At 42.6% G+C, this 24,698-nt stretch overlaps 1 protein-coding gene across 10 annotated transcripts in view; it reads left to right on the top strand.

Annotated features, from left to right (window-relative positions):
• Window positions 1-24,698, top strand: part of TSPAN4 (tetraspanin 4) — a 393,745-nt gene that overhangs the window by 284,125 nt on the left and 84,922 nt on the right. Inside the window, exon 1 of one of the 10 annotated variants that reach the window (XM_052692765.1) lies at window positions 15,422-15,448. The exons of the other annotated variants lie outside the window; for them this stretch is intronic. Within the exon in view, the coding sequence (XP_052548725.1) occupies window positions 15,437-15,448 (12 nt within the window). The 5' untranslated portion in view covers window positions 15,422-15,436. Of the gene's footprint in view, window positions 1-15,421; window positions 15,449-24,698 lie in introns of those variants that run through there. 10 annotated transcript variants of the gene reach the window in all.

Genomic DNA, 24,698 nt, shown 5'->3' with positions numbered 1-24,698 from the left:
TTGTGAACTTACTGAAATGTCGTGCTAAGAAGCATTAAGCTCAGGCCTTTGATTCAAGAAAGATTTAATGCTGACTACGTGCCCGTTGTGCTAAGGCTGCTTTTACATTACAGAAATGATGTGGTATGTTTGGTAGGTACCTGAACAACCGTCTTACTAGGTAGCTTGGGTACCTGCTGCAGTCTGGCTGTGAGACAGAGTGCATCTCAGTGACTGGATTATTCCGGAGGGAGGGTATGCTACACACACATATACACACACACACACGTGCATTTGTACATATATATACAAATACTATGCTATAGTTAAGTTGGTGTGCTTAGAGCAGAATGTCTTGCTGAAAATAAATGCAATTTATTTACCTATGGAAATAAAATGTACAGAGAGAGAGGCTAAGGTCTCTGTTGTCCTTAATATATATTTTTAAAGGCAGGTATTTTCACGTTTCAGGATATATTAATTTACGCTGGCACCCCTTAATTCTGTCTTCATTCTATGCTTTTGCTATTTTCCCAATAAGATCAGAGCAAATCTATCAGCCTTCAGTTAAATAAATATTTAATTTCAGAAGAATAGGGCAAACAGTGCATTAGGCGTGTCGTTCAGTCTGAATCTGATTGCTCTGACCTACTTCCTTGTTTGCACGCAGTTCTACTTACTGAGCATCCTAAATTACAAATATGCTTCAGTTTGGAAGGCACTTCAGCAGCAGTATCATGTCAAGTACAATAAAGTAATATGATAGCTCATAAGAGATGATACTGTCTTTGGGGGAATTGTAAAGCAATGTCTGCCATAACACTGATGTATGTCACACACTGCTTTTTCTTCCTTAAGTTCTAATCTGCTTTTCTAACGGTGCTGGAAGACCAAGTGATCACACACCAGGCAAACAATAAGTCACAACCTTTATTTACTGGTGACTCAGTCAAAATGACAGCCTCAGCTCATGCAGCTGTACCTTGGCAGGTTTCCAAGTGGTATTTTCATCATAGTTTCAGTGAAATGTAAAGTAACTTCAGCCATTAGTGTGTAAAACATTCCATGCATGGTAAAAGAGCTCTCTCCATTGTGCAGTAATTGACATTGGGTATCTCAGAGCGTTGCAATCCTGGTGCTTGCGATGTCCCTCAGGCAGAAACAGCCATTGCTGTCAAAACTGCTCTGAATCTACAGTATGTTCACAGAAAATGATGTGGCTGGTAGCTGCCCTAATAAATGTTGTGGTGATTATCTTTATGGACAAGCTTGTGCTTCAGTCTGGTGTCCTGCGGAATTTGGAGTTAGCTGTATGATGGTTTCCATATCGACTTAACAATTGGTGTTTGTTAATCTCTAGTGGAAGAGAGAGGGGAAAAAAAAAAGGCCTGTGAGTGCAGAATCAGCATCCAGACACTCATTGTGGTGAGCTTTTGGGATTATTATTCTCCATTGGAATATGGAGAAGTGCTTAAAGAAACAGCAGCGTAATTGGAAAAACTCTCCATTCATTAATCAACATGCTAACATCTCCCCTTCCAGACAGGTAAGAAACTGAACCATGCAGCCATGAAAATCAATCCACATCATGAAAACACTTTGATAAATAAGGATTGCAAAGAACAGCAGCTCTAGGCCCTCCTCACAAGTTTTGTAACTGAGCTTACTTGAACTGGAGCATTGATCTTCATTTCTTTAGGGATGAATTGTGACAGCCTAAACGTGTTTGTGAGCATGAATGCCTTTACTCTTACTGGCGTGTTCTTTACCATAATGAGAGATAAAAGTAAAATGTATGTTAATAACAAATGCTGTACACACCCTCAGGTTTCATCTGCTCTGTAGGATCTTATTTTGCACATTTATGTGTAGAGTATAGGTGCAGCCTCATAGTGATTCTGGATCAGTGACTGAAAACTCCACAGAAACACACACAATCACCTCATACAAAAAAGTGGCAAGCTTCCCCCGCTCTCAGAACAAGAGCAACAATAATAAAGTATAGCCTGCTTCTGTAGGTGCTATTCACAGGGAAACATCACAACTCTTCACACTGTTATTTTCTGTGTATGAAAACATATCTACTTTTATTTAGATTCTCTCCTTCTCTTTCCATCAAAGAAAAACCAGGCATTTGAGAGCCTCTTCTTTTCACTTGCTTATTAAAATGTATTAGCAAACATTAACGGTGTTATAAACAAACACAGTTCAGTCTGTCCTCTCCTGATAAGAATTGGCACGTGCTAGGTGTTCTTTCTCTGTTCATAGCTGCCTGAGAAAGGAGTCTATATGGCAAATCTGTAAGCCAGTGATTGTGGCTGCTATGTGGTGCTGCCACTGAATTGTCTGGGAGTCTTGCCTGCAGAGCTACAGCAGGGAGGGGAGTCCTCTTTCAAATTTTCATGTCCAAGGCAGATATATCAGCAGCCCAAGCCAACAGAAGCATTATCAAACAAATTAATCCAAGCAGAGCCCAGTTATCTGGCAGCACAGATCCAGGAACCTGGAGATATAATGGAGATCGCAGAAACATTAATGGATGGCTTCCCTCTGAATGAACTGAAATTGTTGAATGGCCTTCGAGTGCTGCATGTTGCAATGATTATTGTGATCAATCATTGATCTTGTCAGCATTGCAAACAGGCGATGTTGTGGATGCAGAACAAGTAATGACAAGGCTGCTGGGGACTGTCTGGGTATGTGGGGAAGTGTCTGAGCATCTTAGGAAACACTACTTGTTTGTTATACTGTGACTGGAAGACTTAAACACGTATTAGACCTGGATGTCAGTCACCCAGTGAAGTATTTCACTTCCATATCGTGCAGCATCACTAAGTACCAGCAGAGAGCTGAAGCAGGAATATACAGACACCAAGGGCGTTCTCCAATGAGGCAGGAAACAGGGATGATGATCCATCGTTGTAGGTCATGAAGCAGATTACCCACCCCAGAGAACCAGAGCTTCTCCATCACTGTTATTTGCATTCTGGAAAACAATCCTGCTCAGAAAGATGGAAAAGGATGAAATAGCTCGATGATGTTAGCATGCACAGTTCCTTCTGGAGATGAGTGCTGCTGTGTACTCGCAGTTAATGGCCTGGAGTTCTCTTTCACATATTAAGCTTGAGAAACAAAACTGCACTGGATGTTTATGCTGGGGGAGATGTTAGTGGATCTTTACACACGATTCATAACTTCTGAGAATGTACTTAATAAGGTCATTTGGGTTTTTTTTCTAGATTCTTTATGGTACTTTTCAGTATTTGAAGTCTTTAGTAAGTTCTTCAAGTCTAATGTTCTAGAGATATGTCACTGAAAGTGCACAGGTGGTTAAAAAGAAAAGGAAAAAAGTCAGTTGCAATTGCAAGTTGCAGTGAGAAGATACTTACGTTATGTTCTGAATGTCATTGCTTTTATATTGAGCAGGGAAGGGCCTTTTAGGATGAGAGTACGTCAGAGAATTGAACTGTACAGTACAGACTGAAGCAAAGGGTGTGTGTATATACACATGTACATATATACATATTTTTGCTGTTATATGCTTTCGAGAAGCATGTGGCAATGGGATGTTCAGAAGGAGAGTGTTGAAATCAGCACCAAGCTCTTAGAGACCAGTTCACCTCTTTAGACCATTGATTTCTCTTGGCACAACAGAGGGCTTGTTGTCTTCAGCATCCCTGGGGAAGCTGCCAAAAACCTGTCCAAGTGGCAGGACCAGCCAGAACAGCCCAAAAGCCCCATGCATGGGCTGAGAGATGAGGAGCACAGAGGCCACTCACAGGCTGCTACAAACACAGTGTTTCCCTACTAGTTGTGGTGGCAGCTCACAGCAGAAGGCATGAATTGAGGGAACAAAGTCTCTTTATTTGCTGAGCAGATGGAAATATTTGGCCATTTGGTGGATTCTTCTTACCGTCTGGACCGGAATTGCCCTTGTTTTTGTACCGTCCAGCATTAATATTTCCCAAAGTTGCCCCTTAAGCAGAGTGACAGTACTCTACAGCATATTAACAACGCGAACATATTACAGTAAATGGCTTTATACATAATACAACACAGTCATTAGCCAGCTGTGCACATAAAGCACCAAGCTGAGATGACAGGATGCAAACCAGCATCCACTGTTTCAGGCTCTCCATGGAGGCAAGCGGAGCTCCCTGGCCCACATACTGCAAGGGGCAGTGCTTTGTGTCAGCAGTACTGTCCATCCCTGGTGTGGGTTGTGCCATGTCAAAATGCCTCTAAGCCACAGGCTGGCTCAGTGAGGACATGCTGATTGCACAGCAAGCAATAGTCCCATGTGCTAATCGCAGATTTGTTGGCCGTGCTTGTATGTAAACCTTGCTAGCTTACTGCCAGTCAGAGCTGGGCAGCTTTATTTCTTATTATTTGCCATACTTGGAAATACTTACCCTGATCTAATGTCTGTATCTACCTATTTATCATATTGCTTTATCTCTATAAAATTAGAGGAAGAGAAAATATGATATAGCATGGAAAGATTTTATTAGCAACAGTTATATTGGCAAAACTTGTACATCCACGCCAAGTTGTGTATGTCATCTCTAGGATGAGCCAATAAGACTTTTATGGTACACCACGTAGACTGCCATGTATTCAGAATGCACCTCAGGAGCACCATTTCTGTTTTAGCATCTGCATTGCCTCTTCAACAGTGGAAGCACAGGAAATGGGTCTGGTGCTGGTCCTGAGAGCTGCTCCTGTGGGCTTTCCTGCAGAGCTGGTGCAGCTCTGCTCATCCTCACGGCAACTCAGACATTTGACTGCGATCCCAGTGGCTGAATACCAATCACAAGCATCTAGAGGCACTTTCATTTTAACTCTTGCACTTAGTCAGAATGGATGTGGGCCAACTCATAGTAGTCTATCCAGTAAAAGGAAAATAATTAAAGGCTTGCTGATATTTTATAGGAGACTTTAACAATGTTTTGTTGGAGCACAATGTAAAATAATGTTCAGATGTCCTGGAGATTGATTATTTTTTTCATACTGGAATATACTTTTTGTATTATTTTTAAATATGAAGGTCACTCTATCCAGTATTTCAGGATGTGTTGAACCAAAATTTGCTTTTGCTATTTTTTTGTTGTTATATTGGTTGAATAGTATTTGCTTCTCTTTTATGCGAGCACTTATTCTCCAATCCTGTGAATGCTTAACATGCTGATAATAACAATGATAGAAATGCTTTGTTTAATGTCTGTTTTTCATCTTTGTAATGCAAGCAGCTTAACAAAGAGGGGTCACTATCATCATTGTCATTTATGTATGACAGCACAAAAATAATCATGAAATGTCATAGTCACTCATTTACAATGTATGTGGCAAGCACGAAAACGAATCCTGTAATTCCAGCATCGCAGACCTGTCTCCCTGCCTCACAGTGTTTGTGCGAAGACTCAGAGATGTAGGGTTTGGACAAGCTTGATTGCATGCTAAACCAGGGATTTTTGTGTTGCGCACTTTAATTTATGTTGCACAGAGGAGCATAGGATAGATCTCTTTTACAGATGCTTCTAAATCTGCCAGACACTTCAATTTGTGCATGACTACAAAACGTCAATCCTTTGATTCTGTATTTACGATGTAAGGAGTACTAAGCTGTTGGTAACACTATTACTTTTATAGCGACTATTTACTATGTTTTGTATCCAGGGCTTCATTGGATTGAGTTGGGGTGTGATACAGAATCCATCCAACAGCACCCTGGAAGAAGCTAATGATGGGTCTGTTACTATTTTTCTAGTTGGGAATAAGCAGTCACTGGCACAGCAAAATGCAGCCCACGTGAAGCATCACAGTGCTGGGAGGAGAGCCATGCGGGAAGGCAGGCTGATGTGAAGGGGAGGTGGGGTTGAAGTGGTGGTCAGGAGCAGGCCTTAGCTGCTTGCCCTGTGGTTTTCTGAACTGAAAACCACTTGCAGGCATTGATGTGTGTTCCCCATTCTCTTTTGCACCTACATGCCTTGAAGGTCTCAGAAGTGCATGGTAAAGGCTAGCATATCTCAGGTAAAGGTGAGGTTGAACACTGGAGAGGTGACTGGTTGGTTTCTAAAGAAGGCTGGAACTAGGCAGGTAAAAAGGAAACAAATGTGTCATTTGATAAATTTTTTGGCAGTGTTTTGGCTTAGCAAATTATTACTTACAGAGTTGTAGAGATTGAAGGAGAGATTTTTGGAAAGCTTAGTGTAAAATCAAGTAGACAAACATCCTTAAAGGAATAAAAGCATTTCCTGATAAATACCTGGAGGCAGTAAGGCCTGACCTTAACTACTGTATCGTTCCTATGCTTCTCACTCCATAGTAGCTGATCTTGTGGGATGCAAATTAGAGATGATATTAGATTCAGATTTGTGGAGTATTTGATTCCTAGACTTTGCTTCAGACTGAAACAAAGTCAGAATTTCATAACCTTCTGATGCAGATGTGCAAACTTGTTTTCACTCCCAAGTGCAGAGGAATTAAGCTGGATTAAGCATTTAAGTTTATCTCAAGTAAAAAACCTCTTTTTGTCATGGGGTGGGGGGGGAAGAAACCTTGGAACTATGGTTCCGTACTATGGGCTCTGAGATAGCAACACTGAATGAGGTCATTGTGAGGGGGAGAAGAAAACAGAATAGGAGGTGGCTTGTAGAGAGATTGTGCAACCAACAGCAAGCTGCCAATTGATGGTTTTAGTGCTGCAGTTGTTTGCCTCTGCACGGTTTCAAGGACATCCATCAGAAAAGCTTGCTGGGAAGCAATCTTTTAAAAAATGGAGATTCTTTGGTGACAGCTTCAGTTTGCTGGGGCTTTGTTTTGAGGTGAGGCATTATTCCTTTAATAGAAGCATAAATGCAGATTTTCTAATAAGCAATATTTCTATGTAGTTTGTTCCTGTTAAAACCACCTTTTATAAAGCTCTCCCACCTGGTGTTATCTCATACTAAGCTCAGGGTATGCCTAGTAGCTCTGTAGGAGCCTCGAATGAAGTTTACTGCGCTTACTGTATTTTGACATCCATTCTCTTTTCCCTATAATGGATTCAGGTAGCAGCGGGCAGCTTTACAATGTGGAAGCCATTGTGCTTTCACATTGTAATGACAACAGAGAAAAAACAATCAGGATGGGTAAGAAATGTTTTTATTTAAAAGATAGTGAATACATTCCTCTTTATCAGTGGCAACAGGCATTGCTTGGAGAGGAGGTTTCCAAATTGAGTGTTACGTTCTCAAAAGACATGAATATGACTGAGCTGTGTGCAAGTGTTCTTGCTTTTTCGTCCTATAATGTCTTTGTTCTTCCACAGACTGTGTTCATACGTACCAAAACCCCCTCAAAAACAGGAATCACCAAATTAAACAAGTTCTTGTGGCAGAACCATTTATTTGCACAGGATTTGCATCCACCATCACAAAGCTGACCTCATTTACTGTGGCCATACTTCAGCCAAGGCAAGGGCTGTTCTCAAAACACCAAGTCTTGAAATGAACTTGGCTTCCCTCAGTCCTGCTGTGTTCAGATATTTCTTCTGATTCTCTCACCTCTGCATTAGTCGGTGAACACTTAAATAGAGCAGAAGTAATGTGGTGCTTTGCTGTGGCAACTTTACATATAAATAACTCACCACCGGAGAGGTTGTTATTTGACATTATACATTCAGTTGTATGATAAGTATATGCTCTTGGAGACCTTTTCACAGCAATCCTGATGGGAAAGAGAAGAAAGGGGATTTTTTATTTTTTGGTTTTGTTTTTCCTGCAGCTATGGAATTTGCACAGTAGGACAGAGTAGATTTTCAGATGCCGAGGCTGCATGTTCTCAGTGTGATTGCAATTGTTGGGAGGGAATTGCATATTCTGGGGCATTAAACTATAAAACACTTGGTTTGTGTTGCAGTGAGTGCAGTCTTTGCTCTTAATCTCATCATGTTCTCCTTGCCAGCAAGAGAATATAAAACGTTCTTTTAAATATGTCTTTAATTAGCTCTGCCTAGACCTGTTCTAGCACATCTCATGAGAAATCATCTTGTAAACTTGCTGCAAAGTATAGGCATTGGCTTGCTGAATGCTAAACTGGTTAATCGTGGATGAGTAAGGGTCAGGGTAAGTCAGTTTCCAGAGGATGCTGACATCCTATCTGACACAGCTGCGGCCTCCTTTTCCTAATGCCAGAGAGGGAAAGAAACTTCTTGCAGAGCACCAGGACAGTCAGCTGCTTCATCTGCAAATTTGAGGACTTTAGCTATTCAGACCACGTCTGTGCCCCCGTCACAGCTCTCTCCTTTTTCTGTATCACCAGACTTGATTTTGGCTGGATGTATTTTGGCATCCAGTAGCTTTCTCCATTCTACCACTCCACTGGTGAGCATAACCAGACTTCCCCTAATACCTCATTCAGCCTTTCAAGGCTCAGGAACTGCTGCTGCAATATCCTTTCTTAATCTTTGATATCCTCCTATCACGCTCCGCTGTACTAAGAGTATCGCCTGGGGTTTTGCAACCTATGCTTGCTGAGCAACTGAAAGCAGAGATTGTAGGGTGTCATGTGACAGCGACAGCAGCAGTGGCTGCAAATAGCTTTTGACTCTGTGTCAGTCCATGTACGGGCACAGATGGCCAGTTATTCAGGCAGTATCTGGGTTTCTCAGGGGAAAAGAACAGCCCACCGTATTCTTGTTGCATATCATGGTTTGGGAACTTTTGACACAGCCACAAGCACGAACAACTCCTAACAGATCCTAGAGACTTGGATTGGCAGTGGGTGGAATTAGCAAATTTGAATTTGTGTCAGAATGTCCTTACTTGGAAAGTCAGTGGTGATGGTCTGTTGCATGTTATTGAACTTTTCCTTGCTGCCACAATACTGTATTTTTGAAAATATCCAGACGAGTTGTGTTTTATCTCTCCACTCTGCCTCTCAACTCCAGTTCTGCATGTGCAGTTGTGCACTACTTGTTCATTAACTTATTACCAGATCCTTGCAGACCCAGAGTCATCAGCAACAAGAATGTAAAACAAAGCAGGCAGGCAAGTTTCAAGTCCTGTTTAGGAAGAGGAGTAAAAAAGTGAAGCGTGCTTTTTCTTTTTCTTTTTTTTTTTTTTCCTTTTATCTCCCTTGCAGTACTTTACAAAAACTTAAATTACTCCCTGAACTTTGCGTTTTTGCTAAAATCAATAATGTAGTAGAGATGGCCCAATATGTCACATTGGAAGAGATGGGATTATTAGCTAAATAAATGAGTTTTGAAGTTTCTGGTCATTGGAGCCATTGCTATTGTAACTAGGCTGAAAAATCAGAAGTAACATCCTTTTAAATAATTCAAAATCATCTTGAAGATTTTTTCTTTAAAAATATCCTGAGCCTGAGATGAAGTTCTTCAGCATTGTGCTTGGTGGAAGATTGAATTGAGATGCACAGTGCTGGATTCTTATTTCTTTTTATTGCTTTAAGGGTAGACTTTAATCTCTTTCATCCAGACCATTTCTGGTTTGCTCAGGAGTGTGCTTGGCTGACCCCTGGCCGCCCCTTATTTTGAAGCAGCACTTATCAAATCAAGTCTGTTTCTATTAGAGGCAGAATGTTTGTACAAAGACCCTTGTCATTAATGTTCCTGTTCATATGGAGCCTGCTTATTAATTTTGACTGAATGAGCAAACTCTCATTTTTTAAAATTACTATCATTAGTCTTTTTCTTTGTTCTTTTCCTAGTGGGAACAAGAAGGGCATTATTTTCTGTGCTTGTACAAGAAAAGAATTGTATAGATGCAGGGAGAACTGCTCTCAGACTGTTTTTAACTTGACCTGTTGGAAAAGTGAGCATTCTTTTATTTTTCCACATACTTCTGAAGATGCAAAGAACACATAGCTCCTTTTCCTCAATGCTGAATAATATTCATAATATCCTCACTGTTAATATCCGTCTCAAAAGCAGATAAGACCTCAAAGAGCAGTTCATGCCAAGTGACTCTAAGGCTTCTTATTGCAGGACTGTGGAGGATAGAAAAAAAGACTGAGAGCAAAAAGAAGTAGCTGACTCTGAAGTCTCCTTGCTGGAGCAGTCTTTCTCAGCACTTTCTCATTTTAAAATTATTTCTTGTTTTAAGTGTTGTTGTTTTTTGTAACCTTTTTTTATTAACTAATATTTTTAAATAACTTAGAAATGAGCTGATAGTAAACAATACTAATTGAAATGTAATTGCTTTGTATAGCTCAAGATGTAATTTAACCCGTGCAGTGTAGCGATAGCTGCTGCTGTCAGGATGAGAATTCTGTCCGTAAAAGAGAGACTTCTCCCTCTGAAGCAAGGCACAAGAGATAAATCTCGGCGATGTTGACATCTCCAGCTCTCAGCAGATGAAAATTTGACAAAATAAGTCTTTCTAGGAGTCAGGGAATCTCTTTGCAGGGTGTTCTTTGGATGTGATTGGCAAATGGGGAGATAGCATTAGAGTGATGCTGTTTGACAGGACGCTTCATAGAAGGGAATAACAACTCTGTGCTCTGCTTGGCTCTAGGAGAGGGCATAAGCATTTTCACAGTGTGTGTGCTGTTGTGTTAATAGCACGAGCATTATTCCTTTGAATAATGTTTAATGTTGCAAGCAGCAACATATGCTCTCATTGCAGCACACAGGCAAATGTTTGCATGTGAGAGTACTGGTCTTGAAGAGGAATTGCCCAGGAAGACCAAGGTTGTCTTTGAGGTTTACTGGGACATATGGAATACTTTACAAGCTTCACTGAATTTGCGTGTGGGAGAAAAGTTTTTTCCATTATATGTGCTGACCTACTCAGAGCCTGATGCCCCAGGCTGCTACTGAGGAAATGCTGTACCTAACATCACCTACTCAGGCATCGTGCTTTCCTTGTATCACTGAGCCCACTGGAGCGTCAGATGGTTCTCCTCCCCCCCACCCCTAGCACTGCAGAGTTAAGGTACTGCCATGATTTAAGCATCCTCGCCTCTTTCTCTTAGTGCTTCTGTTCTGACTTGTGCCTTCCTGCTTCAAAGGTGCCAAGTGGATGGAAAGCCCAACCGCACTACAGCTACAGCACTGTTTGTGCAGAGAAGCCTTCTCTTTTCTCATAACAGATATTAGTTACAAGTTGCCGTGTGGTTGCCAGCAGCGCAATCCATTACAGCCATAAATTGCAGAACTCTTAGACCAGAGGGGAAGGTCATGGTGGTGGGGCCCAGGCAGTGCTCGCTGGGGAGTGAAGCTGTCTGAAGCAGCATCAAATCATTAAAAATGAAGGCATCAGATGACAGCAAATTCAGATCCCAGGGGTCACATTTATTTGGATTTTCACTATATTTCTATTTGCAGGAAAAAAAATACCACCCCGAATGCTGTCTGCTGCACAGCCAAGATTTGACAGCTGTTGGGAAGGACAGTCAAGAGTTTCCAGTAATTTCACAGAATAACAGCTTGGTGATCATCCCTTGTGACAGACAGACTGTGTGTTTGGCCTCTAACATATTTTGGTTGTGTTCTTCTGCCTGGGGTGGGTGGGTCAGGGGCAGCCCTAGGGCATGGGAGGAACGTGCCCCTTTCCTGGAACAGTGGTGTTGAAGGGGAAGGGGCTGTCAGAGACAGAGTGAGAGAGGGTCACTGCTTGACAGCAGCTGCTTGGGGCACAGAGAAAAGTCCTTAAGGACGAAGCACTGTTTTCTGCAGAAAGAAACTGATGGCAGAAGTAAAGCTTAGGGGCAAGGATCTGCTTGGAGAGACCAGATGAAGGAAAAATTGGTTTTCACCAATTTTAATTTCTCTCTCCAATAGCTTTCTTTGAGTTTTCTCTTTAATTAAAAAGTTAAATACTCTGTTTTATATTCTAGCACGGACTGCCTTTTTAATTTAAGAGCCCTTTGGTCTTTTCTGTGGAACTTACGAAGAGAAGGCTTTGAATCCTTTTGCACATTAAATGTAAGCTAATAATTATCTCTGTCCTTGCCTTCTGCCACATGGTGATACTAAAGGGCAAGGTAATGGGGTAAGATCCTTACACTGACAAGAGCAAAACATCCTTGACCTCGTGCTCCATAGCTCTCCCAAGCATGCCGAATGCAACTCAAAACATGAAAATGAGCAAAGCTGCTAGGAGTGCACAGACACAAGAAAAAGCAGACCCCTAGGATCCAGGTTGTGCTGCACACCCAGTGACCACAATAAGCCGTAGCAGCAGCCGTGCTAATGAAAGTAGTGCGCTCAGCCCTTGCCAGCTGCAGGCCTTGCAGATGGTGTCTGCTGGGCAGAGCTCTCTGAGTGCCTCCCATCGGCCTCGTGGGAGCACAGCACCTCACATTCAGTGCCAGGTAGGCATGGAAATGCATACAGTATACAGATATGTATATAATGATGCTAAATCCATACAACTAGCTTCTGCAATTCTTCAGAAGTGTTAACAGACTCCTAAAAAAAGGCAAGATTGCTGTTATCAGAGGATTGTTCTTTGCTTTTCTGTTATCTTTCATAGCTTGACAGGGTGCATCCCTCTGCTTTGCGTTTCGTTAAGTCTCAAAGAGGTGTCAGTGTTTGCAGTAGGTCCCTAGAAGCATGGCAGAGCGCTCAGGTTGTGAAGTTGTGCTGTTTTAATTTGAGGAGGCAGAAAGCCAAGGCAGATGGACAGTTTAAGTACCATCAAAATAATAAACTAAATGCAGATTCTGTGTCCAAGCCTCGTCTGCTTTCAGTCAGTTCCCACTGGGACGCTCCATTCCAGTGCCCTTGTTCCATTCGACTTTCTTGCAGGAGAATTGGAGAGTATCCAGTTTTTAAAATTACCTCAGCTTTAATTTATTCTGCTTTGATGTTCATAGCACCATATATCTAATGGTCCCCATATCTTTTCCTTAGTCTCTGAGGCTATAATTTACCTGCCCAATTTCTCAAAGGCAGATACCACTTACTTTAAAAATTATGTATAATTTTAATATCCCCGTGTTTATATAATATATGAAGTTTGTGGGGTGAGGGAGGAAGGGAAAGGATTTATGTTTCATGATCATTTCCAGTCATTTTAAAGACAAATGATTTTTGGTTTTATAGAGACATTTAGCAGAAATCTGTACAGGTCCAGCATATTTAAGGCGACTTGCACATGGCAAAAAATGAGCAAGCTGTTCTCCCTTAGGGCTTAGTGCTTTCCTCACAGACCTGGGTGTGATCCAGCTAAATGTATTCTTTTTCTCTGAGCAGGTTGGCTTTTTTTAAAGAACAGCACTGACACTGAGGGAGATAGGAAAAAGACATGGGTTTTAAATGGCAGGGTTTAGAAACAGAGAGCTTGATTCCATGTTCCTTTGGGACATCTTTATGTAAGCCTGGAAATGCAAAAGGAAAACAGTGGAACAAAGCCGTAGCACTTGGTAAGGCCCCTTTTCAGAATAGGTTAAATTTAAATAAAGATCAGATCCAATGCCTTGTTTCCCACGTGATTGCTGGGTTGCAGGAATGAGAGCTGTGTCTCATGAGATCTCATGAGAAGAGAGTCACGGTGAGAATTAAATCCTGAAGATCCTGAAGACTGGCCACGTGAAGCACAGGCTGGCTCAGAAAAGCCAGTGTGAGTAAGATGCCCTGTGGTGCACACAGCTGGGGAAGCAAGCTGCCATCCAAGGCAAGTGCTGATTCCGGACCCCATGGCTGCCCACAGCTCCCTGCTGCTGACCAGGCACAGCAGGATCTCCATTTGCTGATATCATCGCTGTGTGCTCGCTGCTATCTTGGCATTACAAAGATCGTGTGTGGTGGAGAAGGAGATTAGCCAATTCTCTGCAAAGCATATTGATACATCTTCTCTCACACACCTACTAGTTGCAGAGATACCCATCTTCTTCTAGTTTTACCTGTGCACATATGCTCAGGCAGAGACAAATGCTCACGTGGCTCATGGTGGGGTAACCTTCTTAATGCCTGCTGGCATTTCAATTCTGATTGGAATACAGCAGCAGCAAGTATAATTTAGCAACTATTAGCAATAGAAACATAATGTCAGACCAGTATTTCTATTTGGTCTATGCCTGAAGCAACTGGTTGGGCTTATGAAAGAGGTAACTTTTCTTACTGTCCAAAATGTTTATTTTGAGGGAAAGAGGAAAAACAAAGATGCTGCTCGTGTCGTTCCTGTGCCACCGCACAGATCATCCTGAGCAATTTGGAAGGGTGCCTTGTGTCTTCCTAGCAAGCTGCCTGTTCCTTTATCTTCCTCTTCTTCCTTTTTCCTCCATAGGTGACAAAGTAGATTGGCTCTAGCTCACCCCTCCTGGCATGCCATATGTGCTGTGCGATGCCCTTCTTTGCTAGATTATTCCTGCCTTTGAGGAGGTGGGAATTTATTCCTGGAATCACTCCAGCGTCCAGCTCGCTTTCATTGTCTTTATCAGGATGGACTGCAGCCATAATTGGTGAGAGCAGCAGTTGGTAGGAAGTGGGAGATAACTGCCTGAAATGAACTCTGCCTCCATGGGGCACAAACTCACTTGGTGGCATCGCAGCTCTCTCATTCCGGCTTAAGTCACCTTCCTCCCTCTAGGCTGTGGCTGTTTTTAAATATGTTCTGGGAACCATATGTTCAGCCTGCTCCCCAGTCATAGTATCACAGAATGGCTTAGGTTGGGGAAGGGACAGTCAAGATCATCCAGTTCCAACTGCCCTGCCATGAGCAGGGGCTGCCCCCTTCCAGCCTGGCCTTCAATGCCTCCAGCGATGGAGCATCCAAGGCTTCTCTGGGCAGTCTGTGCCAGTGCATCACCACTCCTTGAGTAAAAGATTTCTTCCTAATGTTTAACCCAAATCTCCCTCCTTAAAGTTTAAAGCCATTCCCCCTTGTCCTATCATCATCAGGCCATGTAAAAAGTTGGTCCCCCTCCTGTTTGTATAAGCTCTGAGCTCCAAGCCAGTCCCAGGCTTAGACACTCTGCTTGTAAAGCAATATATGGTGTCATGCAGACCTTCTCGGATTGCATCCCCACCCTATTGGTGCAGGATGGCTGGTGCAAAAGAAGAAATCAGCTTTTCTGCATCCTCACCAACCGAGCACAGCCCCCTAGGTCCAAAGAGTCATTTGCTTCCTATCTGCTCATTCCTGTATCCAGCACAGCTTCATGCAGTTGGGCCCAACACATGCAACGGTCTGACTTTTATCAGCCTAAACAGTGTTGTTCCATTTTGTATATTTGGTTGGAGATGGGTTATGACTGTGAAAGGACGGCAAAAGCTTCCGAACGCTCTCCATCCTGTGTAAGACTAGTCATCTCCTAGTGGCATTTTTTGAGCTGAGCTTGTTGAGTAACCCCCTGGAGTATCAGTGGTTAAGGCTGAGCCTGGCTAACTCCCCCACCTGCAAGCAGTTAGCTAACGAGAACTAGAGGCTGCCAGCTACCAAGGGGAAGGTGAGTGTCAGAAGAAAGCTGGAGGTGCAGGTTTTTAGAGCTGTAGCTTGAGAGAGCTCACATGAGGAAAAAGGTAAGAAAGGGAACAATGGCTACAAAAACATTTAGTGAGATTTATGGGGGATGGTTGGAGGCATTGGTGCTTAAGGTATATTTGTGCTGAAGGCTGGGAGGCACTTGGCTTTCTCTTGCCTGCAGAGGGGAGAAGCAGCCTTGGAGGCAAAGGAGCATCACAAAGGGGAAAAACCTAGTGCTGGTATAGATGGTGTGGGATTTCACATTTGGAAATGTGAGAGACTGCTGCAGCCAAGCAGAAAGGTCATGTCAGCTGTTAACACGATGCTTAGATGTCTTTAAGACTGAGGCACAAAGAGTTGGAATGCTTGTGGTGGAATGTAGGAAATATTTCCACTGGATACCTTTAACTTCTATAAAGATGGCAGTGTTAGCCTGCTTCAGGTGCTGCAGCAGTGTATATGAGCCTTCTGTGTTGTCTCCCTGAAAGATGACTTTGCTGTACTGTGTAGCTGCACACAAGGTGAGGGGGGATATATCGTAACAGATTGTTATAGCAGGCACAGTGAGCACTTTGTGTCTTCTGTCTTGTTGCAAGACTTGCGTTCATGGAATCAAGGTTGGAGAAGACCGCTAAGATCACATACTCCAACCATCTACCCACCACCAATATTTCCCTGCTAACCCCCCCATCCCTTACAACCACATCTAACACTGATCTTCTTGAAATCTCTTGCTAAGTGGAGTCTTCTAGGTTTCTTTTTTGGCAGCAGGGTGCTGTGAGCATAGACTGCAGGGCTGGGACATGGCTGAGCAGTGCCACCTCCAGCTCTGCTCTGCCCGTGGCAGCTGTGTCCCATTGCAGCTCGTTAAACCTGCAGCACAGCTGAAGCCTCTCAGCTCTCTACTTGTGAGAGCTTGGCTCTTAGGCTCATCTGTGCTTTCTCCCAGACGAATTTGTTGTGTTGGTGCAAAGGGGAATAGCAGGAAGCTCTTGCATTCAGCCCACTTCTGGATATAAGAGTAAATTGTAACCATGGCCTGGATCCCATGCATCAGGCTGAGAGCAAAGCCCTACAAATCTGTAAACTTGAGCCTGCTGTACTCATCCTTTTGCCCTGTGAAAGGGAAGTAATCACACATCTTTTAGCCACCTCAGTGAGCAGGGAGCTTTATTAGAAAATGTTTTCATGTGTCTGTGTCCTGCTTGGTTTGTTTAGCTCTGATTAGTTAGTAATTGTTTCATTACTGTAGAAGTAGATGTCATGTCATTTTTTTATGTTGGTGTCTTTTTTTTTTTTTTTTTTCTTTTTTTTTCCATCCCCTGTTGTTTTGTGAACATTTCTTATGGTCACTTGCTGCAGAGAAAAAGGATTGTAACACTAGGCAGAAACTAAGAAATTGCCTTTGCTTTGGAGAACTCTGCTTGTTGCCTTCAGCTGGCAGCAGCGAGCCCATCAATATTACATTCAGGTGTGAGCCCAAATGACCCTCATCAGCCTCCTTTCCTGATGACCTCGAATTGTCAGCTGTTACTGAGAGGGACAGAGCATTTAGGGCTTCTGGAGAATGGTGTGGTAGAGGGCAAGAGGCTCTTGCAGTTGAAGGGGGTAAGAAGAATATGTGTGGTTGCCATGGGTTGGCTGTGTGTGTTCCCAAAAAGTAACCCAGGACTCTTCATGAGGCTGGGATGGTTAAAAGCTCCTGGAGGTTCTTATATGCACAGCACTGCCCTACATTAACAGTGTGAGAGTATTAGTCCATTGGAACCTCTGGATAGACACAGAGCATGCTGCTAGGAGTATCCTGTTCTATCCTTTACCTGTGTGTCTTGATAGCAGAGGGTTTCAGGCTTAGTGCTTTTAAATCTGTTAAAAAGAGCCTGTGATGAGTGTCAGACATTGCAGCCATAGCTGCATTTCCAATGGCAGAGTTGAGTCTCACATCCCTGTGACCTTCTGTGACTGTGTGTTGTGCTGGGCTGCGCTCTTCTCAGCTGGGAGCACTGCTGATGCTTTGTTTTTTATGGTAAATTAAAGAAGGCGGCAGACCCTGTAAATTCAAGCTTCCTTTTGCCATGGCAAGGAGGGGCTGGATGGTTTTTACCAGAGGTAACTTTAATGCAGAGAAAAGAGCTGCAGAGGAGATCTTTGCATGTTATGAACTTGATGAATTATGCATGAAGCACAGCAGTCTGGTATCAGCAATGCCGGCAATGATGGGAAGAAGCTGATAGCAACAATTTACATCACGGGCTTGCCATGAAACAGAGAAGCAGCAGTGCAAACTGCAAGGCTGAGGAAAGCAGTGCAGCTCCTCCTTTGGGCCCCCGAGTTTGAGAAATGTCAGCTGGCAGCAGGGGATGCAGGGCCTGCCGTGAGCTGAGTGTGGAGATGGGCAGAGAAGGCGGGAGGAGATGTCAGCCCCGTGAGCTGCATGGCAGAGCAGCGCTGACTCCGTTGGGCTGACAGCACCCAGTGTGTGCACATTAAACCCTGCCATGTAATGGGATGGGAAGGCTGACACCAACGTATCGTGTCAGGTACTGTCCTGCAAAGCAAAGGAGAAAAGAAAAACAGGGAACAGTGGTTAAAAGAGAAAATCTCATTGAGGGTGAAGGTTGACCACAGAAACATCAAACTCTGCAGCTCTTTAATATGAGATCTACCCCCAAGTGTGACCGCTGGCTGGCAGAGTTTCTGCCTGTCAGATGTGGGGGACTGGCTCCAGTGGCTTGCCAGGAAATGCTGTGCCCAGAAGTTCTCCAGGCCTTCATAAATCAGCTGCAAAAAGAAATAAGTTTCTGTGCTTGCTGCTGGGTGTGCTACCATGCATTTATCAGACAGCTGTTTCTTTGTAAGGGCGGTGGTAGGAACCTGGTTAGCTTGTAGTTGTGCTTTCTCTTTCTGCTTTCTCTGCTTCTCCCGTTGCTTTCTTTAAGTTCCTAGTTTTGGCTACTCAAGAAAAGGTTCAAAATCAATGCAGCCCGCTTCCATCACCTATGTTATGAGGCATCTGCATATCAAGATAATATACATATGTCTTAAAGAGTTGGTTATTCTCACTTTTCAAAAGCACTGTACAAACAAGGAAGTCATGTTGCTATTCCATGGTGGTATTTTCATGTTCAGTTTACAGACGGAGTCTGAGCTTCAAAGAAATGCAGTCCAGCATTTTCAAAAGCCTGCTGTATTAGGAAACAAATATTTCCTTGGCCTAAAGGGCTCAACAGAAATACTGCATGTTGCTACAATTTCTAATTCTTTTCCCTACTGCTGTACCATACGTAGGTTGTTAGGGGGGTGGCTATGATTGGCTGGGCCCCCCCATTCCCAATCTCTCCCAGAATCCTGGATGTGATGAGGCTGTGTGTATTTGAGCTGTACATTTTGTGGTTCTAACTAACCTCAGCTACAAGCAGCACCAATGGATCTTGTTTTACTTGAGGCGCACATGGCACACTCAGAAGCAGAAGAGAAAAGGAAGCCCGGCACTTTTAGAGAAAGGTCTTTGTCCTTGTCTGGATTCCAGCAGGATTTGTGCTAACGGCTTTCCTTGAGGTTAAAAACGTTGGTTTGGCTGCTGTAAAATGGTTAAAGAACACTGATCAAATTAGAACTCTCTAGCCAATGAACTGGCAAAGCTTTGATTCTGGCTATAAAATATCCCTGCTACACACGTGACATAGCAATGTATCACCGCTGTGCTTTTAATCAGGATTCACGGATTTGTTTTCTGTTTACTGGTGTGGATGTGCATGGGAAAAAAATAAACCACTCTTCTAAACTGTAAGCAGTAAAATACATATTGTGCTTTAATTGTTTTCATTTTTTGCAAAGCCACTTTATAACACAATTAAGTATGTGCCCAGGGATGTATGGGATTGAATTACTGGATATCTGCCTTCCAGCACTCTCGCTTTCTCTTAGATACCCCATACTTAAATTACAGGAATCCTTTGGGAACCAGGCATTTGTGTAAGTGTTAGCAAAACTATCTGGAGCTGCACACAGACATCCTCGTTTCCAGAGATGTTTTGTAAGTTATTTCTTACTAATCTAAGTGCTGTGAATGTGGGCTTTAGATCTGTGCTCAAGCAAGTGTTTATGAAAATCTATTCCATGTGTGAGGATGAGAGGAATCTGGGAAAGGTGTGAATCACACACTCTGGCCAAGCTTAAAAAAATAAATAAATAAAAAATAAAAAAGAGAGAGAGAGGAAGAGGGGGAAAATAAGTCTATTAGCTGAAATGAAGGCTCTGGTAATCCTTATTCAGACAAGGTGTTTGTATTCCACAAATAACCTTCTTTGTTTGCTTATGTTGTTTTGTTGTTGTTGTTGTTTTCCTTTAATTTTTCACTGCTTTATGGAAGATGAGGTATGTGTGATATTTTTGTAAAGATGCCTAGGTGGAACCTGCTCCTTGCTGGGAAAGGAATTGAGGCCAGCATGACATGGACTTTGTGTCAGCTTGGTTAAAAATTCTATTGTTGTTAAGGTAGCCACAGTAAAGCAGAAGTAACTTTTTCATGGTGTTCATCTCCTGAGTTATCCTGGATTCTAAGATAATCTAGCGCTAAATAAACTGTTTAAATGAAAGTAAATGCATGCACAAGGATGTTTGCTTTATGTTAAACAGGACAACTCTGAGCCAGATTTAGCATGACTTTTCTAAGTGTGAATTTGCATTAATAACTTGTATATGGGAGCAATACAGAAGTTTGACATAATTTGGGGGGGTCTCCATAACTAGAGGTAGTTTGACTGATATTGTTGTTTTACCATACGGAGACTTGATTTGGAATCTGATTCAATGCCAGGTACTTCAGCTTTCTTCAGAAAGTGCAAGGGAACAGTGGCTGTGCCCCCAAATTGCTACAAGGAATACGTACCGAAGGATGCCTATAGAAATTTCTTTCTTTTCCTCTGATGGAAGAGATGGACACAGATTCTGAGATGAAGACCTTCAGGTTCATTTTGTGCTGCTGACTAGAGGGCTACTGATCGTTGATGCTTATCATCTTTTAAAGATCTTGACTCCACTGTGAAATGTAAAACATCCTTACTCTGTATATTTAGCATGCACTCCAGTTGACTGAGAATTGTTTATTTCTTCATTTGCTTGGCTGATGGTTCAGTCTCAATTTTTGTTCAGATCTTGGGCAGGATTTCCCTTCTGGCACTGGTCCAAGCCAGGTTCTGTGCTCTCAATCTTTGTTTATACACAGAGGTGAGCTTGCAGTTGCTGAGATTATGCATAGATATTTACCTAAAGATAACAACACGCTCTGCACATAACCTCCTCCTCCCTGGCTTTTCTCTGAATATTAAGAGGAGAGAAATGATATGACTAAAGAGGTTTCCTTTGTGTCCCCTTTGCTCTTTCTGGGAGAGAAAAAAACAACTACTAGCAAACAACCGTGCCATGTTTGCCAGCTAAAACCCATTCAGACAGAAGTCCTAAATCCATATTAATCACCACCACATTTAATTTTTCAATCATTGCTTGATTAAATTGCTGCCTAGATCCATCCTTTCTGAGATGGGGCCTGGTAAGTTCTCTGCAGCAAACTCAAACAGAGAAGTAATAAAGTGCTTTCTGTCATAGGCACTCCCCAAAGCACCAAACACAACACAAGTTATTAAAAAAAAATCAAAGAGTGAGCTCCTATAAACTGTGTAGAGAGAAAAATCTTGATTGCCCAGGGAAGTGGAAGATTTTAATTTCATATCTGCAATTACAAAAGCAAATATATCTGTATGGAGTATTCAGAAGTAAAAAAGAAATGAGCAACATCTAACAGGGCAGTGTCAAGAGCTAGGTTTGCAAGTGTTTTTACTGCTGTCAAAAGGCAAGTGTCCATATTTTTTTCAGTATGATTGTCAGCATATTTGTTAGTTAATACACTTGAATTGGTCCACAACCACTTGCTTTTAAACTTTCCCTTCAGGAATGCAGACATTCCAACAGCAGGAGTGCCCTGATTTCCCTCGAAGGTGGAATTCTATTTAAGCAGACTTGTGCTGATGTGCAATCCTCTTCCAATGCTCCATGACCATCATGAAATCTGGATGTGCTGCTGAAAGACTCAGCAGTGACCCATGGCTTTGTGCCACCCGTGGTCAAGCAGCTGAGGTGCCGTTCCCATGCTGGGCCCTTGCTTGAATTCCAAGAACCGGGACTGTAGTTGCTGGCTGTCTTCTCTGAAATGTAATCTATGGATCTCTTGCAATTACATGAGTATAGAAGAGGATACTTACATCTTGTCTCTACTAGCTTTGTAGATCTTGATGTTGATAAAAGCATATATCGGACAACCTTGCTCTTGCTGGGACGTGTCACAATGCATGCTGCTGTGTTCTGACACAAAGAACACAACTTTTTTTTTTTTTTCTCCCCCTAATGTGGCTAAAACTCGAGTCGATAAAGAGCCAACATAAGCTAAATCATTATAAGTCAATTTTAAACCAGTTCAGGAATTTCCACACTATGGTTTGTGTGGACAACTATTTAGTGAAATCAATTGAAAAATCAATGTTAGGCCTCGTGTTTGTCAGTTTAACTAGCTTCCTTCCCATTCAGCTCCCAGCCAGCCATAGCTGGCAAAAAGCTGCAACGTAACATTATCTTAGGCTTACAGTCTTCATTGGCAAAAGAATTAAGAAGTTGTACTTCCTCTATAAAGTTTGTATTGTGCAGAGCTTTATCCATGAGTGCAAATGAGTGATGGAAACCACCTGTTTAATGCTGAAAAAGCCTGTGGCTATGGCTTTCTGAGAGCAGAACAGCCTCACTGATGAGATACTGGAGTAGGGATTGAGAGTGGAGTGCTTGTTTCTACCACTTCATCTGTCTTTTTTTCTTCCTCAGATAGCTGCAGTAATACAAATCTTGCACGTGGTGTGTGAGGCTTTTTCTCATTCATTTGTCTTGAGAAGCTTTATAAGAGTTGGAGATTATAAAGGCAATAAAAATGCACTGATTGCAGCCACCGGATGCTTGGAGGAGAGCTGGCATCTCAGTAGCACTCAGCTGTCATGGCTGCTCATCTCAGCATGCTCCAGTGGAAACCTGGAGCTGGTGTTGCAGTGATGAGGCTGGCCTATCAAAGACATCTCTCATCACAGAAAGCTTCATCTAATTATTTAGCAAGTACCTTGGAAACTTCGCAGTTAGGGATGGATTCTTCTGGTTAATGAGGATGTGATTTCTTTGGGGGATATGTTTGTTTCCTTCATTTTCTTGTGCTTATAAAGGTATGCTGCTTATGCAGTGGGTTTGGTGCAGTGCTGACAGTGATTGCAGAAGCTCTTTTCCTTCCACAAGAGTAGAAGACCTGAAATAGGGTTGCAACATTAAAATTCCTGCTTTCTGCAGCTTACCTGTTGAAAAATTCAGTAGTGAGGTATGTTTCTGTACTGGTACTCATGCACATCTATTGGCTGATTTACCGTTGGTTTCACAGACCTCAGCTACTGCCACTGTTTGCGGTGCAGAAGCAGGGAGCTGTGTGGGTGCATGCTACATCTAACTGTACAGCAAGTTACCAGTGAACTCTGGGCCTCTCTGGGTTACACACGTCTCGTACTGCTGTGCAGGAAAATGCAATTGTCCCACAGTGAGCAATAAAAATTCAAAAACATTTCATAAACGTTCTCTTAAACAAACAAAAAAAGCCATCATAACAGCAGTGTTTCATTTTCCACCCAGAAAATGTTGAGATTTCCTTGTAGTTGTGGTAGAGAAATTACTGGTGCAGTGGGTCTGAGTCTCTATCCTCCCCTGCTCTCCTCCCATTTAGCTGGGTCTGGGCTGCCTTGTCTGCTCTAGCACTGTTGTTTGCAAATCTCTATTGCTCATTTACACTCACAAACCCTTACTGCAGCAGGCTGTGCCGTTTGCTGCTTGCTTGAGAGAAGGAGCCAAAGCTGAATACTTCCATCAGGCAATAGGTTGGTTGTTGAAAATGTCAGCCAGGGTATCTGTGTGCTTACCTCTGGCTTTCAGAAACCACAATCATAACTTTTAATTTCTGCAGGTCCCTGAGGGAATCCTACTAGAAAAAGCTGAAAATGGGAAATTACTTTTAATTCCCCAGTATGTTCCATCCCTTCACTTATCCAGGTATTATTGTATTGTACCAACAGGCCCAATGACAGGTTCACTGCTCCCTTGTTCTTTCACGCTCTGTAGTTATTTTAGCTGTTTCATTAGCATAACACAACCGCAGTTGCTATTTTGCGTAGCTGTCATGAGTTGGGACACTGAGACCTCGAGGCAGGCATGGGGTTAACTTTTGCATTCATTGTAGTTATGTCAGGTAGTGGAAAGACCTGGAATGTGAGTTTTCAGAACAGACAGGTACCTGCAGCCAGCATTTTTGAATCTCAGGACTGTCGTGCCCAAGCAGCCTTGCATCTTCTAGCCAAATGGCAGATGTTTGCTTCATCAGTTCATCATTACTATAGCAGGGAGATGGCATTATAGCACATGATTTCTTTACTGTATGATCTGAGTGACTTCTAATGTAGTTAGGTGAATGAAAAATAGAAAAGGAGCTTTACTATCAATAAAGATATAAGCTTACAGGTATAGCACAGGTTGGGAAGCTGCAGCACTGATGTAGATGTGCTGATTCTTCAGGCCTTGGCAGGTTTACCTCTTTGCTTTTGTAAATTTGCTCTTCAACAGTTTCTTTCCAGAAAAATTTACAAGTTGTTGTTAGTAGAGAAACATGCAGAGCAATAGAAAAAGGATCTGTGTGTCTCAAGTACTCTTGCCCATCAAGTGCCAGAGCAGCAAGTTACATAGCATGGCCAGGCTTTGAGCAGCACATTTCTGCTGTGTTCTGCTGAGATGTGTGAATGTCTGCAAATGGGCTCTGGGGCATAGCGAGGGAGATCTGCACAGAAGTGCTTTATCACAAGAGAGCATAGCCCAGGCACAGCAAGCTGATTGCTCTGAGTTCTCTGGAGTGACCGTTTTGGTGATAACATTCGCTTACGTCGTCTGTGACACCTTTTGCATTTGCTTGAGAACCTTTCAGTTTTTCAGTGTTTGATTACAAATGCCAGAGTTATTTAGGAGAACATATGCTGTCAGTTTTGATTGGCTTCCTTTGTAATTTTAACAGGCAGTGTTCCCTGGATGCGTGGCACAGATTACATAGTGAAGACTACAGTGTGTAGTGGGGCAAAGGGATTGTAAGAGTAATAATGACAAGTAAACATCTATCTTTGGTGAGCTGTTAAAATTCCTCGAGAAGAAGACAATTCATGTGAAGGGTGCAGACAAGTTATGGGAGTT

This window comes from Tympanuchus pallidicinctus, unplaced genomic scaffold, assembly GCF_026119805.1.
Source record: "Tympanuchus pallidicinctus isolate F22 unplaced genomic scaffold, pur_lepc_1.0 scaffold3, whole genome shotgun sequence".
Taxonomy (NCBI): Eukaryota; Metazoa; Chordata; class Aves; order Galliformes; family Phasianidae; genus Tympanuchus; species Tympanuchus pallidicinctus.
Note: the sequence above shows the minus strand (reverse complement) of the source record. Positions and strands in the feature narration are given on the sequence as shown.